The sequence below is a fragment of the Apteryx mantelli genome, chromosome 1 (genome assembly GCF_036417845.1).
Source record: "Apteryx mantelli isolate bAptMan1 chromosome 1, bAptMan1.hap1, whole genome shotgun sequence".
NCBI lineage: Eukaryota > Metazoa > Chordata > Aves > Apterygiformes > Apterygidae > Apteryx > Apteryx mantelli.
In genome coordinates, this window is record NC_089978.1 from 220117924 (window position 1) to 220132033 (window position 14110).

At 39.9% G+C, this 14110-nt stretch overlaps 1 protein-coding gene across 1 annotated transcript in view; it reads left to right on the forward strand.

The window, feature by feature from the left end:
* The window catches only part of EXOC4 (exocyst complex component 4), a 390836-nt gene that overhangs the window by 16439 nt on the left and 360287 nt on the right, over positions 1-14110 (forward strand). The window contains exons 2-3 of the mRNA XM_013946956.2: positions 4165-4354; positions 7728-7922. Of these exons, the coding sequence (XP_013802410.1) occupies positions 4165-4354; positions 7728-7922 (385 nt within the window). The remainder of the gene's footprint in view (positions 1-4164; positions 4355-7727; positions 7923-14110) is intronic.

Consider the following 14110-nt stretch of genomic DNA (forward strand, 5'->3'; position numbering starts at 1 on the left):
CTCCTTTCTTTTGACATGTTTTGTGGTTTCTGAGGTATGGGTCCAGTTGTGACCGCTCTGTTTTTTGGCTGTGCAAACATCTAGCGGTTTTAGCAAACAATATTTTTTTCCTGTAGAGGGCAATTTAAATTCAATTACAAGGTCAAAAGCAACTGGGCAGCACAATTTGAATCTACCTGAAAATATGAATATGACTGGAATTTGTTAGGAAGCCTAAGTTGGGTAGGAACCGGCTGGAGCATTTAAAAAGTTGGTGATGTTCTCTGACACTACAATGTCTTAGTCTTGCAGAAAAACCTTTAGCTTTTGTAACAAACTCCTGCCATTCTGGACAAGGAAGTAAATCTTGAGCAGCTTTGGTGGATCAAGAATTTTAAACTTTGAAAAAATTTTTTTTTAATTGAACTAAAACTTTTCTAGTCCCTGATATAGGCCAATTTGATTCAGCTTCTGTATTTTCTGTACTGATCCACAATTCTCCTGCAATCCATAACTGAGGTTAGAGAGAATCGATGTTTTCATTAACTACTGAGACAAGCAATATCATTCAGTTTCAAACCCAAACAATATGTCAGTGCCTAAAAAGGAAATACGTTACTGTCTAGTGTGTAACCGCGTCGAAGAAAATTCTTCGAGCAAAGATAAGCAGTTCTTCACAAATGCAGCATGTTCATCTGCAAGAGCTCTTAATGGAGTAAGAGTTACTGCTGAACAAATTATTTCACTTACTTTCTATTCATCTGTTACAGAACGGACCCGAATTTCACCATCTCCCACAAGTACTGTATATTTAATACTGTGTTGCATTAACTCTGTGCTTAGTGTTGCTTTCTAACACGTCTTCATACATTACTTTCCATCGGAAGTGTTTGCGTGACCTCTGCTAACACAGCGTTGGAGTATTTCGCTAATACTGCATGTAATCGCAGCTTGCTTGTTTGAGCCATGCCGGTTATTTCCCAGGTGAAGAAGAGAAACTGGGGCATAAGGACACAGATCTGTCTCCTTAGCCTATTCCGTTGAAATACAGAGATATTTACTTTAGCTTAGGCAGAATCTAGGACTCTGCAGTCTCTAGGAGCTCTGTGTAACTCATGCTCTAGTCTTCAGATAGCAGTCTGCAATGTAGGGGTGCTGTAAGTGCTATGTCAGAAGTCTGCGGTAGACCAGAGGCTTTAATCCAGATTTCTTAATGCCAGGCTTGTTTTCTAACTGCTGTACCACTGTTCTTTCTTTACAAATCCTTTTTGCATGATATTAAAGATCTTAACATAGAGTACATAATAAGAAAAATACCTTTTTTATAGAAGCCTGATTTAAGGCACAACTAAGACTTTTGGGGGAATAAAACAGTAATATAATGACAATAAAAAGCATTCTCATTTCTGTAGCTATCATGAAACACGGCACTTAAAATACTATAAGTAAGTTTTACGCCCTGGAGGAAGATACAATACCAGTCTCGGAGGTCTGGATGGGGTCTCAGTACTGTAATGTTCTTCATGCAAGAAGACAGGTGCACTCGCATCCCCTGTAAAATGTGTGGTGTTTGGGAGTGGGGAGGACAAAATGAGGAGCCTATCCTGATAGTCTCAGGCACAGCAAAAGAAAGAGGATCTCTTCTCCTCATCTCCATGTGGTATCTGTTAAGACCTCCTGCCACTGCTATATGAAAGCGAAAGGGAGTGTGAAAATTGCTTAACATAAAATGCAGAATTGCAGAATAGTTGGTGTTGGCATGGACCTCTGGAGATCGTCTGGTCCAAACCTGCTGCTCAGGCATGGTCAGCTAGAGCAGGTTGCCCAGGAAATACAACACGTGGGTACTTTGTCCTGTTTCAGGATGTCCTGTGGCTTTAATTCCTCTGTCCTCCTTCGTAGTTGAGTAGGACGAGTGTCCTTCTATCTTGCCATGTTCCATATGGTGGTACAGATTTCCCTGCTCATTTGAGTGTTCTTAGCTGCTCTTTTGGGGGTCATGATCCTCTGTGAAATGGTGCTTTTTTTGTTTTGTTTTGAAGATGGAGCCCTTGAGTAGGTGGTACAGCCTGCTGTTTTCCTCCGAAGGGAGGAACAGTGATGGACTGGAAGTTTCGGTTATGTCTCTATTGCCTTTCTGAGAGGGGGAACATTTCTTGTACGTGTGTGTAAGTTCTTTGTTTTCGTTTATTTGAGAACAGCTTTTGCACTTTAGTTCTTACTGCTTTCCATACGGTATTTCAGAATTCAGTAAACTCTATAAAATATCAGCCTTTCTTATGTCCCGCTTGTTGATGAAAATACTCTTAGCTAAAACCATAAGGAAATACCTTTCTGTCCTTTGTTTTATTTTTCAGTGTTTGCAAGTAATTATCTCTTACCTTCTAACCTTTACTGTAGATGACAAGTGACAGTTACTCCAAGGAAACTCAAAATTTTCTTACTTTCCTGACTTCTGGAGATACTGTTTTTAGCTTGACTGGACCTCATTGCTTTAACGAGTCCAAAAGGAAAGCCAAGTTTTATGGTAGTGGAGAGTAGCGGCCATGTTCAACCATGTTCTTTGTCTTCTTCAAACTATTTGACCTGCTCCACTCAAAAAGCTTGGTAAATCCAGTAAAAATTCAAGAGGTTCTATCTTACTCTTGGGCTGTGTTTTTTTTTTTTTTTTCACACTGTTTTTAGGACTGGGGACAACGGCTATTCTAGTGTTTTACTATTTTTATACTCTAAGTGGAGCGTGCATGTCATCTAACACGGTGCCTCAGTTCAGCTTTGTAAAACCTGTGGTCTAAACTTGTGTAATTTGAGTGAAGTAATACTCTTTGCATGTTTGTGCTCTGCTGCATATATTTTTAAAGACCTCTCACTTTCAGAAACTAGATGTTCAGGACTTGCTTGAAAGTTGGGACTGTTTCTGGTTTTTCAAGCATACAATCCAGCTTGTACGGAGTGTGGGTTTTTTTTCTGTTGTTGTTTCCTCACCATATGTTCTTTAAAGTCATTGAGAAGTTGTCAGTAGAGCTACAGAATATGTTCATGCTGGTTTTTAAGGTTCCAACGTAGCAGTGTTTCGGTTGTAACTACAATAAATGATCCTGAATAATATTTTTCTCTTTTTTTTATCATGAATTTTTGTATTGCTGATTTAAAACAAAACCTGTGTGGCCCGTAGCTACCCTTCTCACAGATAAAGGAAGAGGAGAATTCAAGATGACTTTTTTTTTTTTCCTCACAAAACCAGCTTTTTGTGTGCTGTTTACTGTAGGAGATAAGAAAATGTCTTTCTGGCTATTGATCATCTCCTGGGCTGTTCATCCAGGTGTTCCAGCTTTGAGCTTCAGGATCCAAAGGATGGGTCTCAAGGGAGGAGGGAGGGTGAAGAGAGAGGGAGAGAGAGCAAGAAAGAGGAATATGGCATTGATCCTTAAGTAAATCTGAGAAATCTGCAGTAGTACCAGGAAACTTTTCTTTCCCATGCGAGTTTCGCTGAATTTTCAACAGCTATGTTGGAATCTCCAATCCCATTGATTTTAAAACAAAACAAAACGAAAAACCCCACACCACAAAGTAAACCTTGCGCTAGATGATCTTACTCAGAGGTTCAAAAAAAAAAAAAAAAAGTGTGGGGGGGAACGTGATACCGGTGGCATCTTTGGAAGCAGATTGATTGTTGGAAGGAATGGGTAAGCTTTTACTGAATTTTCCTATGTGCCTGTGCTATTCCTGGTGTACTTTTGGTAGGTAAGTAGTAGTAACTGCAGTACTCCTAACAGTTGCAATGGTCTCTCAGTCTAAAATAGAATTTCTTCTTTGTAGTTCTTAGTAATCAATCAGGAGATGTTTCAGGTGTTATATTGTGCCCATATTAATGACTGTCTGGAAAAACAGTAGCTAATGGATAACTTTTCATACATCCGGTGGTGTAGTAAAAAAGCTCCGAAACATTTGAAAACCAAGGAGGTAATAAAATGCAATACTTCTGGTTTGGGGGTTGCTTTTTTGAAGTGCGTTGTCCTCTACTAAACATTAAACAGGCACATTTGCCATCAATAAGCTTCACTCAGTGAAAACTAGCAATAGTGACTGGTTTCCAGTTGGTAGGGCATTTTTTTTAAGGAGAGGCTTCCTGTCCTTGTAGATAATTTCAAAATATTCCAATTTTTGTAATCTTTTTGTCCTTAGGACTCTCTCTACCAGTGATGATGTTGAGGACCGAGAGACTGAGAAAGGCCGCCTGGAAGAAGCTTATGAGAAGTGTGACCGGGATTTGGATGAGCTCATCGTCCAGCACTACACCGAGCTCACCACTGCTATCCGCACCTATCAGAGCATCACGGAGCGCATCACCAATTCGCGCAACAAGATCAAGCAGGTAAAGACTAATTTTGGTTGTGTTGCTGGGTTCGCATCTGGCACCTGGGTGCTGTTCTCCCTACCAGTTGGGTAGGGTGAACTCCAGGTACAAAGCTGTGCAATTCTTGCATCTTTTCCCTGTCTACTTTCCTTTTACTGGTAGTGTAAAGTTGTAGGTTCACATTTTAAGCTGTATTTCTCTCTTCCTTTATTCCAGCTACTTGTAATCAATCTGAACTGAACTAAAAATTGAATTGAGAAAGCACTGTTAGCCACCAGCTATGAAACAGGCCTGCTTTTCATGGCTGTCTGTGACGTGGCTAGGAGCAGACCATCTGGTCCTAAAACACTGGTCCCAGGCTATGTCTAATTGGCAACATGTTTTCCATAGGATCTCTCTGTTGTTTGAGAACACAAGTAATTAATAAGTAAAATGAGAGGTGGATATGAAGAGCAAAGCTTTGTGTTACCCTCTGTTCTTTTATTGTCTGAGCATGTTGCTGTCGGGTTTTTGAAGTCTAAGAACTGTTAACCTAACGCCTTTCCATTTAATCTGTTCAGGTCTTTATATGTTGGCCTCCGACTGCCTCCTAAATAGATAGTCTGGGTGACTCATCAGCTTGCTTTTTCCACAGAGAATATGAATATCGGTGCTATTTCCATACTCGGTTCTGTTGTGTGAATGTGCATGAACTCTGTGCCACTATATCTTTCTGTATTTTGAGTGCTCACACTTGAGTAGCGTGCCAATAAATAACTCAGGCGCTCTTTGTTGTGGACTTATTCCATCTGCTCTCTCTCTGCAGTTCTGATAACTGCGGCAATAGATTAGTTCTTTTGTCTCCTGTCCTTTCGTTTACTTCCTCTGTGGTTTGGTATACCTAAACTTTGCAAACCAGGTACAAAAAATACTCCTTTTTTTTTTTTTTCCCTGGCTCTGTGCTTTAGGAGCAGTAGGCTGTGACCCTTCTGGGGCTGTGTACTGACCCTTCTGGCTTTTAAAATTCATTTAGCATTTTCAAAAGAGAATGAGACCATTCTGGTGCTTACTAAGGGTAAGAGTTCATTCTAGGATTTATGTACAAAGCTCAGCACTTTGAAAGCAGAGATCAATTGCACTAAATTTGAAATAAACTGTAGCCTGTAACCTATTTTCACCCAGTATACTAAGCTTTGCAGAGGTCAAAACAAACATATAGTGGTGTGACCTTTTGGTCTCACCCAGAAGAATGCCTGTAAGGGGGAAGGACATCTTGATATTTAAGTTTTCTTATTAGTTTTGGTCAACATACATTGAAGTAACTTTGACCTAATCTCACGGGAGGCACCAGATCTGGCTTGTCATCAATCTGTATTACACTATCAGAGTTCCTTCTGATGTTTCCCTCTTGTGGAAGGTGGATGATTGCATAGGCATTAACTTGGAGTAGGAATCACTTTTGCAGAAGTGACAGATAGCCCAGATTCCTCTATGTATCTACCTTTTCTTTGTGTTCAATTCTTGTATATATTCTTGTTGGGAAAGCCTTGCTGAGGTGTTACCGCTGTAAAAGTCGGTTATTAAGGAGAAACAACTGGGGCTGCCAAAGGGGGGTTATTTCTGAAAGACTTACTGCTCGGTCCTTTCCCCCACTCCCTAATGTAGATACAGTTGATCTTCTTTCTTGTGAAGACAGGAGCAAGAATGTCTCGTGAGGTTCCTTCTAGCTCCGTGATTGTATGAGTTTTTTGCTTGTTGTATTTGAAACAAAAATACTTCTGGCAATGTTAATGTTCCTAATTTAGAAAAATACTGTTGATTTTTCTTGTATTCAGTTATCAACAGGTAGAAATGAAAAATACTGAGTTAGTCAAAACCAACCTTTGGGTCACCCGTCCATTTTGTCGTAGGGAAACATTTCATTCCCGTGCGGGGATGGCTTTGTCTGTCTTGTGGACCAAATTTTGCACTATGTAACAGCAGTCAACTGATGATGATGTGCTGGGTCAATGAAATATTTTAAATTAAGATATAGAATAGGGCTTAAGTCTGAAACACACTCTGGTTTTTAGTTTACTTCTCCTTTTGTAGCAAGTTACACCACTCTTACATTGGCTTTTGCGTTGACTTGCCGAGTTTTTCTTTTGAGAAAGACATTTCAGAATGTGATGTTATTGTACTGAAATCTTAGTCTCTTCTGACTCTTGATGGTGTCTGGCTTATGTAGCTGTTGTTGATCACCAGTTATCTTGGTATTGGTCTGTGTGTTTCAGCACTTTTTTTTGTAAAATGCCTTTAGATGAACAAGGTAGGAGAATGTGCAGCCGGAGTAGGGTTTTTGAAGTGCTTTGAAGACTTGTTATTTAAAAATAAACTGAAGGGCCTACTTCTCTGTGTCTCTCTTCATGCGTAATTCAGTGAGAGTTCAGCCTGACAAAAGGTTAGACCCTAAGTATTCATAACTTGCCACAAAAACAAGAGTAGTGTGAAAGCAATGTGTGAAGCTGTGTTGTTAATTGCTTCCATATTTTAATATGCGATTATTGGTTTGCATTATGCAAGAAAAGCTAGGTTGTACTGACCTTCTCGTAGGATGTTTGGAGAACCTGAAAGCAGGGAATGTAGGCTGTAGATTTGATCAGAGAGAATGGCGAAGAAAAGCTCTCCATGCTTCTCATTAGGAGTGGAGTGGAATAGCGTGGACTTTGCCCCCTAGACAAGCAGCTGACAAAGGATGGTGCGAGGCTTGAAAGCAAACTGAATGGCAAACACCAAGCTGTTTCTCCGAGTGCTATGATGGCTTTGATGTGTGATGGAAATGCTGAGATGAGCTGTATCTTAACTGCTGTTTGTTCCGCTGAAACCCTGTCTCATGCAAACAAACTTGGCATTGCTTGAGGTACTAGGAAAATGGTTACACTATTGGATAGCCAGGTTTCATAAAATGAACACGAAACTTGGAGAAAGGGCTAGGAGACATGCCACAGGATTTAATAGGCAGATGGAAAATGTTTACAACAGAAAAGTTAGCAATGGCTTATTTGCTTTTGCTGAACAGGATTCTTGCTGTGTGCCTAAGTACTGAATTGGTTGTTGGAAGAGCTGCAAATAAATCTTTGGTCACGGTTAGTAGGATCATACATTTGTTCATGTTATGATACTTCAGTTAGGTTTTCACTGGCAGTATAAAATTGTACTAAAATTCATTTCATTTCAAAAGCCGTTCCTGTTCGTATGTACTGTATGACTGCTCCTAGGTAAAGGAGTAACCAGACACTTTATTTGGATTTGGTTATTGCCTTGTGCTGTTTTTGGAATTCCTAAAAAAGTGAATATGGGAATGGGCTGATTTGTTTTACAGGTTCCAGTACAAGGGACAGATTTAATTGATCTTTTGATGTGTTGCTTGTAGGTGAAGGAGAATCTGCTATCATGCAAGATGCTGCTGCATTGCAAGCGAGATGAGTTGCGCAAGTTGTGGATTGAAGGGATCGAGCACAAGCATGTCCTGAATTTGCTGGATGAGATAGAGAACATCAAGCAAGTGCCCCAGAAGTTGGAACAGTGCATGGCCAGCAAGCACTACCTCAATGCAACAGACATGCTGGTAAGGTGTGGTACCTCATGCTGGGCAGCTACCTACCAGAAACACACTGGTCAGCCATCTGATCATCTACAGGCAGATGTGCTGTCTGTGTTTTTTACCATTTGCTTTTTTTTTCCTGCTGAGTTTCTCTTCTATGTCTTGTTCTATCACTTGTTGCTTTCTTGTCCTGGAATTTCCATTTATGCCTTTGCTTTCCTTTGCTCCTTCCTGACATGAATTTGGGGTCACAGTCTCTCATCCTGTTCAGTTATTTCTTGTCTTTATCTTCTACTTTCAAAGCTGTCTTCATTTGTTTACTTGTCCTGATCCTGATGCTTTCTGTAATCATGTGGTTCCACACCCATTTGGCCTGCACACAGGATTTCTTCCTGCTTTTGCAAACTGGTATTTTTCTCTCTACTGACTTTCTGTGAACTCTTTCTCTGATCTCTCTACTCCTTTCTAAACATTCTGAAGTCTCTTGAATGGATTTTTATGCTAACATCGTCTGAACTGACTGTCCTTTATTGAAAATGATTTTCCCAGGCACCTGCTTCTATCATCTTCTTTCTCCCTATCTTAGCAATTACCTCAAAACCAATTCATTTTGATGTGGAAGAACTATCCCATTTCTCTCCTATTTCATCTCCCAGCATGCACTCACAACTTTGGTCAGTTATTCAGAGGGAGACTGTTTTTTTTCATCACTCAGGTATGTTTACCTCTCCTTCCTTTCCTCTATTTACTTTACCAGGATTCTTGATCCTTTCTTGATATCTCCAGTTCTTTTTCTCATCTTCTTTCTCCTTCTCTTCAAGTGTTATCTCTTGTTTTCTTCATTTCCATTTCTTTCACAGCATACCTTTCAATTCCAGTCTTGTGTTGGAGGGAGAAGTTTCCTAAACTTCTCTAATAACTGTCCTTTTCTTTCTCTTATTCTGAACTCACCAAACATGCTTCCTCACCAGGCTTTAGTCTTTTGCTTCCTGAAACTGCCTTCTACCAGTAACTAAAACCTTTTGAAAGTTAAGGCAAAAGGGATATGTTTAATATTCTTCTTTATTTTTGCCAGAGAATGTCTTGAAGGAAATCTTTTCTTTGCCTTCTTTTTTATTGTTGTCAGCTTCACTGTCCTTTGCATTTCTATGCCTCTTCACTTCTTTTTAACAAGTCATTATTCAGCAGGATCAAAGGCTGGAAATCTTAGTGTTGTCATTCCTAGGGCAAAAACTTTCCCTTAATTTCCTTCTTTCTGGCTTCTCTCATTTTACCTTAAATGTGACTTTCTAAAACTTGATTTTTCCCGATTTCATTTGAAACATCTTCAACAGCTTGATGTCAGTCTTGTCATCCCTTTCTGTGATGGCCTAAGTAACCCTATGTGGATTCTTTTGTTGCTGTCATAATCTCTTGCCTGATTTCAGCCTTTCTTCACCTTCCTGTTCTTTTCTGTTGCACATATTCTTTTTTCATGCCACGTCTGGTACAATCATCTTTCTCTAATCTAGTCACAGTATTCCCTTTCTTCCCTTTTAAAATCGTCTTCCAAGAACCCTCTCATTCTTCTTAGATTCTCGCCTGCCTTCTAATTTGAACTATTGTCTTAAATCTTTCCCACCTTACTGTAAGCCCTCTGGGACGGGTAATGTATCCGTTTCTATTGTGTGATGTAGAGTGGAATTTTATGATACTTTATAAAATGTTACGCAAGACCCATTAGAATTACTGAAAACTGTTCATCAATGCAATGACTAAGACAGTGTATATAAGAAGAGTGCAGTTAAGTTTTGCCTACACTCTTGTCGGTTTTTGATGCAGGAAATTGGAGTGAGTGTTAGTCTGATATTTTCAATTAAGAGAGGTGAAGAACTAGATGTAAATTAAGAGTGTATAGTGTAGGGGGAAGAAACAGCGTTCAGAATTAACAGCAATATCAATCCACATGTTAATCAGTCGTTGCTTCCTTTTACTAATGGACTTTAATCAGCGTGCTAAAGAGCTAGTTTGTCCTCCTCTAGAGAATGGTTTCAGAAAGGCCAAGCGCTCTGATTTAGCAGTATTTTTTTTTTTTTTGATTTTTTTTTTTCCAGAAGAAAATTCCAGAGAAATAATTCCATTTCTGTCTGGATTATAGAATATTACTGTAAAAAGTGGAATAACAATACTTAGCGATTCTCAAATAATATGTTTTAGGAGTGGTTTGCAAATATAAACTGCTTTTCATCTCCTGGTATGAGTAGGGTGTAGTAGAGTGTGTGTGTGTGTGTATAACGTGTGCACGTGTATAGAGAGGGGGAGAAGTACAGATAAGTTTGCCTAAGGCCAATGAAGTACAGACTTCTGTAGGATACTGTGCCTTTTTTTTTTCTCCAGAATGGATTGTCTGTTGTAAGAAATCAAATAACACTGGTATCAAATGTTGCTGTTCAGTTTGTTTAAATCGAGGAATGCAGAGAAGACTGGTTGCGTTATTTCAGCCATTCACTGACACTTGCGACTCTCATTTGAAGACAAGTGCAGCTGTGACAGCACAGCTGTAACTTACCTGCATTTGGAGCTTTTTAATGGACAAAATCTGCTGTGGGCTCACTGGCTTTTGCCATCTTCTGCTAACACTGCCTCTGCAGTACTGCGATACTGGAATCGCTCACTGGCTGCAGGATAATTCCTCTCTCCTTCTATATGCTATGAACATTGTGTAAAATAATTCTTAAACCGTCAGGGGTGCGGGGTGTTTATAGCTCTCTCTGTCCTTTTGTTTCCTTCCTCAAGGTAAACAGCTGCTCGTGGCTTATAAAAAGCCCAAAGTGATCTGACAAGAAGCTTGCATCCCTCTCGTTGAAATTGGAGCACTGATTAATATTGTTGCCTGTAGCTTTGATATGTACAGGCTGAATTAGACCTTTGCAGTCGTCGTGTTGGGTTGATGCAAGCACACTAATGGCATAATTTCTGGTTGCTGCGTCGCATTTCTGCAGTCTGTTCTTTGTATTCCACTCACATTAATTGAAGTAATTTTGCCACTGAAGCGTGTTTCAAACCTCTGCATTTAAATTGAAATTTTAATTCCCTTATTGTTTGGAAAAGACAGCTGAAGATGGCTTGTTACAGGTTTCATTATCACTCAAAACACTCCAGCTGCTGGTTCTAATGTGCAATGACTGAGTAATGCTGGAAAGAATTATTAATATAAGAATGGCAGCTTTTCCCAGTGGTATGAACAAGATGCAAAGGTGTTTTGTGACAGCTGTATTTGTGTGAAGTTAAAAAACTTAAGTGGCTGGGTTTTTTTGCTTCTGATTCAGTATCTACCTAGAATAGCACAGATGAGCTCTCAATATGATCTATTCAAGTTCTGGCATCTTTATAATATGCGCTACTGTTGAGTAGGGCCAATAGGATCAGTTTTGCTGTCCTGTAATTGCAGCTTACAGAGCCGGTGATTAAAAGCATCTAGTTCAAATCTTCTTTGAATTGTGAATCCTTGGAGAAATTACGAGGATCCGGAACACATACAACTCCCATTTAAGACCAAATAATTCTCCATTAATTTGAACTTTTGCATATGCTTTTTGTAAAGAAAGAGTTTGTGTGGTTGTCTGTAAAGGATCTCTTTTGTGACACACGTTGTTGCTAGAAGTAACATTCACTTTTATGCGGTAATTGCACAGGTGTGCACATACACGCAGAGGTGCATTTTCTGTTTAACATAAAACATGCTCAGACGCTGTTAGAGCAATTGTGACCCAGAAGAAAGTTCTTGATGAGAAGGCAATGAGCAGCCCTAGAAAGGGAGAAGAGTAGAGCTGGATGGTAGAGTCAAGTGTGGGGTTAGCTAGCAACTTGGTCTGGAAGCATGAACTGGGTTGCCAGAAATGAAGAATTGGAATAATTTTGATCTGAGGTTGGATGAGAAGATACAGGCTGGCGACACAAGACCTCAGCCAGGCCAAAAACGTGAAGCAGAAGGTGCACGCAGGATGGGCAGCGATGGATGGGGCCAGAAGGAATCCTGCACAGAGAAAACGGACTGGTAACGGGCACACTTACCAAAAGCTCGTCCTGAAGTCCGGCGTTCCTGAGTCTGATTCCTCGTGTGTCAGCAAACATCTGGGAAAATCATTAATACAAACGCTGTGTCCAGTCTCCCCCAGCGTTGGGTTACGTATTGAAGGGCAGTACTCTGTAGCTAGCAGTTACTTAATTAACTCAAGTAGTGTAGAGGTCTGTGTTGTTGATCTAGCTGTTCTGGCTCTACTGTTGACCCATGAGGTACCCATAGGAAGGAATTAATATTTTCCATTTGTTTAAATAAACTAAGAGATTAAATGCTAAAAACAGTTGAAGGAAGAGATGTTGTTGAATCAAGTAATTAAAGGTCATGTCATAATACAACTGCATGAAAATTGCTTAGGCTACTCTCTTTGCGTTTCCTGGCTTTTAAATGTCTAGCTTTGCAATTTTAATGAACTAATATCACTTTGGCAAAATATACAGAGTTTTTCTTTAAAAAAAAAAAAAAAAATTAAATCTAAGAGACCGTGAAGGAAATTCCTATGAGGGTGGGATTGATTATATCAGGTAACAAAACACAGTACCGTAAAGCTGCAGCAGTGTATCAGTAGGGTAGGAGTGAGGATGGCTACCATAGCCAGTTGCATTTTTTTTTTTGTTAGAAGGAGGGTAGGAAGCAAAAAATAAGCAGTATAGACCCCTCTATCTAGCCTTCCCTTAAGTTTAACATCACACTTAGTTCTATTACAGAGTGAGGGACTGGCTTATATCTGTTTTGCTCATGGGAGCATTTTTCTCCTTTAGTCTGTGCTTGTCTTTGTCCCAAGAAATAAAAAGCTGAAATGGCAGAAATTTGTTTCTCGCAGAAGTAGGCCAGGGAACCCTCCAACACCTACTTTTCTCTCTTTCTTTTTTCAATGTTAAGGACTTCTATTTTGGTTTCCTTATGTCAAGGAAAGACGACTATATTTCTCCCATTCTGCTTTCTAAAGTGAATAATAGCTTCAGACTTTTCTCAGAGTTGACCGCTCTCTTCGTGCAAATTTGCACTGTTGCCGGTTTGTTTGGTTTCTAAAATGGAGCTGGTGGAGGTTATTGTGATCGCATCCAATTAAAGATGCTCAGCACAGCATCCATCTGTACAGAAGAAGACGACCAGTTTGCAGGTAAATTAGGTCATTTTCAGTTGTGCTGAGTCAGCATACTTAACGCATGCTGCATTCACCCTTTGCGTTCTTATGGTGTGATATCTGAATTTTTTCTCAGCTGTGTAGACTGCCTTATTGAAATCTGGGTTAATTTTTTTAAAGTGTGTTACTTTGTTGTGAAATTTAACCCTTGTAGCAGGAAAATTCTAGCTTAAGCTAGATCCAACATCTGCATGCCAAAGCAGATTTGCAAAAAAGCGGTTATTTTTTTTTAACCACAGAGATTTACAACACAGCTGGGCTCTGAGGTGGGACTTAGCGGATGAGAACATGGTCAGAAGTAGAAGGCCTTTTATTATGCAGAAATATTGTGCAAAAATGATCGTAAAGCTACGGAGACATTCAGAAGGGAGAAGGTGGCGCGGGCAAGGGAAACAGGAGAAATTAATCACAAATAAGGTGTTTTGGAGAGCAGTATATGAGCACAAGGAATTTAACTTGCTGTGGAAAGCAAGAGGGAGTCAAAGAAGCAGGTTAAAAGGTAGAGATGTTTCCCCAGGAGCAAAAGTTGGGCATTGCTGGGTATGTGCACCCATGCACGTGTGTTTGCGCTCACCTTTCCCATCCCGTGACGGAGGTGTCCTACTCGATAACAACGTTCCCTGCCTTTCTGTCCGTTTTATGCTGACGCTCTACAATGGCGATTGGTAACGTCTTCCCAGATAACTTTGGATGTTTGTAACCATGAGCACGGTGGTTGAGGTGAGTTTGGTTTTCTTAACTGGAATGTGGCTGTTGCCTATGGCTTTCCTCAGCGTGGTATTCAGAGAGTCTTCCAGTTCAAAGATACCATGTAGTGAGCGTATTTCTTACAGTGTAAGTAGTCTGGAATAATGACGTTTTAAAGAAAAAAAATTACAACACGGTTCTCAGTATGCATTTTATTTACTGTCTGCCTTTCTTTCAGCTTGAACAATGAAAATCAATAAAAGCAATCTTTCATTTTGTTTCTGCATTGCTTATTGCAGTACTGGGAGTCCAGTACTG